This window comes from Acipenser ruthenus, chromosome 18 (assembly GCF_902713425.1).
Source record: "Acipenser ruthenus chromosome 18, fAciRut3.2 maternal haplotype, whole genome shotgun sequence".
In the NCBI taxonomy this organism is placed as follows: domain Eukaryota; kingdom Metazoa; phylum Chordata; class Actinopteri; order Acipenseriformes; family Acipenseridae; genus Acipenser; species Acipenser ruthenus.
Genome location: NC_081206.1, coordinates 23,281,412 through 23,284,063, shown reverse-complemented (window position 1 = coordinate 23,284,063; position 2,652 = coordinate 23,281,412). Strand labels below are relative to the sequence as shown.

General features: G+C 38.2%; 1 protein-coding gene across 1 annotated transcript in view; it reads right to left on the bottom strand.

Moving 5' to 3' along the window:
• Positions 1-1,479, bottom strand: part of LOC117422629 (actin, alpha cardiac muscle 1) — a 3,456-nt gene extending 1,977 nt beyond the window's left edge. The window contains exons 1-3 of the mRNA XM_034037842.3: positions 1,369-1,479; positions 458-602; positions 1-205 (exon numbers count right to left, since the gene is read on the bottom strand). The exon at positions 1-205 is cut by the window's left edge and continues 120 nt beyond it. Of these exons, the coding sequence (XP_033893733.3) occupies positions 1-205; positions 458-586 (334 nt within the window). The 5' untranslated portion in view covers positions 587-602; positions 1,369-1,479. The remainder of the gene's footprint in view (positions 206-457; positions 603-1,368) is intronic.
• Positions 1,480-2,652: the final 1,173 nt, after the last annotated feature.

The window sequence follows — 2,652 nt, the reverse complement described above, 5'->3', positions numbered from 1 at the left end:
AGGGGGCTTCTGTCAACAGGGTGGGGTGTTCCTCAGGTGCAACTCGGAGCTCGTTGTAGAAGGTGTGGTGCCAGATTTTCTCCATATCATCCCAGTTGGTGATGATGCCATGCTCAATGGGATACTTCAGAGTCAGGATACCTCTCTTGCTCTGAGCCTCATCACCTACGTAGGAATCCTTCTGACCCATACCGACCATGACACCCTAAACGACAAGGGAATGGAGAGTGAGATTAACATCTTCCCTTAATACGTGAAAACCGTAACACAAAAATAACTTAAACTGTGTTAAAAACATAATAAGGAGAAGTAGGCTACCTTCCCAAACCAATTGCAACTAAGACATAATAAAGTAGATTTATATACTGTAGCTGAAATAGTTACAATGGTAAGTTTTAAAGGACTATTTAGAACTTTAGGCTCATTATAACCCTTTACTATTTGTTTAATGCAATACCTGGTGACGGGGGCGACCAACGATTGATGGGAAGACAGCGCGGGGAGCATCATCTCCGGCGAATCCAGCCTTGACCAGACCAGAACCGTTGTCGCACACTAAGGCGGTGGTCTCCTCGTCGTCGCACATGGTGTCAGATGGGGATCTAAAACCATAAACACACAACGAGAACCGGCATAAATAGGACAGAGAAAACTGTAATCTTTTAAGATGAAAAAATAAATACAAAATGCACACCAGGAAACACCACACCAGGTTTGAAAACTCAAAATGCTAATTTATGTTGTAGCCTTTCAAACTTTTCACTGGAGCAAAGATTTGTTTCCCCAAAGATAATGACCTCTTTCAACTTCTTTTCGCAATGTATTTGCCTTTACCTGATTGATTGTTAAACATGTAATCATTGTGGATAGACTGTTGTTATATATACATTTTTAATATCGGTTAATACATATTAAATTGCCTTCTTTAACAAAATCAAACCTCATAAGCTCAAAAGCCTATGCCTGTGAATCATGTTAATTTGTTTTAACAATCAACATAGGCTTACACTGTATTTCAAGTGTGATAATGATACACAATAATTATCAAGTTGCCATAGTTGTTCCGCAGTTTTGTAATTATTGAATTTATCTTCATGGTAGTTGACCTATTTAATTCCTCAAAACGCTGTAAAATTGGAATTATCGATAGATTGAAAGTCTCAAAAGTAATATAATGTTTTCTCAGGTAGTATTTAATTCCAATTAAGTAGCCCAGAGTGCAGAAGCATTTTCAATTCCAGTTAGAATCTTCTTTAGCTGAGCTGTTAAAACAGGCAAGACTTCTTTCCATGATACTGTGAGAGGCTGCTCCTGTGTTCAGGCTTTGACTTGTCAACATGGCAGGCAGAATGTGTGTACAGTACTCACCAGATCAGTACCTACAGCTGGCTCCTGAGAAAATGCAGGGGTAGTGACTGAAGAGCACAAGCAACCATTTATATTCCCAATGAATGTCAGGGTAACTTGGAACCTCCTGGGAAAAAGCAGACAACCTTCTCCTTATTTGGTAGCCTTCACGCCATTGGGAGCTGTGAGGCCATTCATGGAATGAGTAAGGGAGAAGGAGAATCCAGCTGGAGGCATCCAGGGTTGCTGGCCATGTAAGGAAAGGGACTCCAGTCAGACAGCAAGGGGAGTACACAGCACTAACAATGAAGCTTCAAAAGAATGGCTTTGGAAAAAGAATGCAATCAAGGGGTTAAAAATAAAGATATGTGCATGTTATCTACCAACACCCTAGTTTCCACAGCTGAGTACCTACCTTGAATGATAATTTACAAACAAGTATCAAATGTTTAATAAGATAAGGTAGGCTATTGTAGTTACAGTTTACAAACATTGTCAACCCCCTGTTGTTTCATTTGGCCTTGTCATGTTGTTATTGTGAACTTCATAGTTTACTGATATTATATGAAACGATGCAAGTATTGTACGTCTGCATATATTTCTCATGATTAAAACATGGTAAATATTGTTTTAAGATATTTGCGTAACAAAAGCTGCTATCTGGAGTGTGTCTGTTTAAAGCTTCATTGTAGCCATCTAAATACCAAGCAGTTAAAAGAAAGATCACTGCTACAATTTGTTTATGTATTTTTCTCATAAGATTGTGAGTGATAATAACGTATATTTCTCCATACGTTTGACAGTTTACATTATATATCTGTTGATGTTCATAGTGGCTACTCCTGTCTTTGACTTACAAGGAGTTTTCTTTCATTTACTCAAACAGAAGGATGTGAATTGCCGTGCCCTAATATATACAGAGGGATAAACTGATATGTGTAAAAGAGGGGCTGGTGTATGAACACAGGCCTTTATTAATAGCGTATGCCCCTAGTCTTTAAGTTTTCACTTAGTACACAAGTGCCAAACAATTGTACGTTCTAAATAAATGCAGTGTGTTTTTGTAACATGACTCACCCCAACAGTTTTTAATCATTCCTGGCAAACAAGGATGATTTGATATTTAAAGGTCATTGTCCGTGCATGCCATGCATATGTAAGTGGTTTACATCATAAGAAGCTTTAGGAAGTCCAGGTAATATTTTTGTAATAACTTTTCTAATACAAAATCGACTTGTAGTACCATATTCCACCAAGGAGAGGCAAAAGAGCACCCCAGTTAGAAATGTTTAATTAACTGGTTTC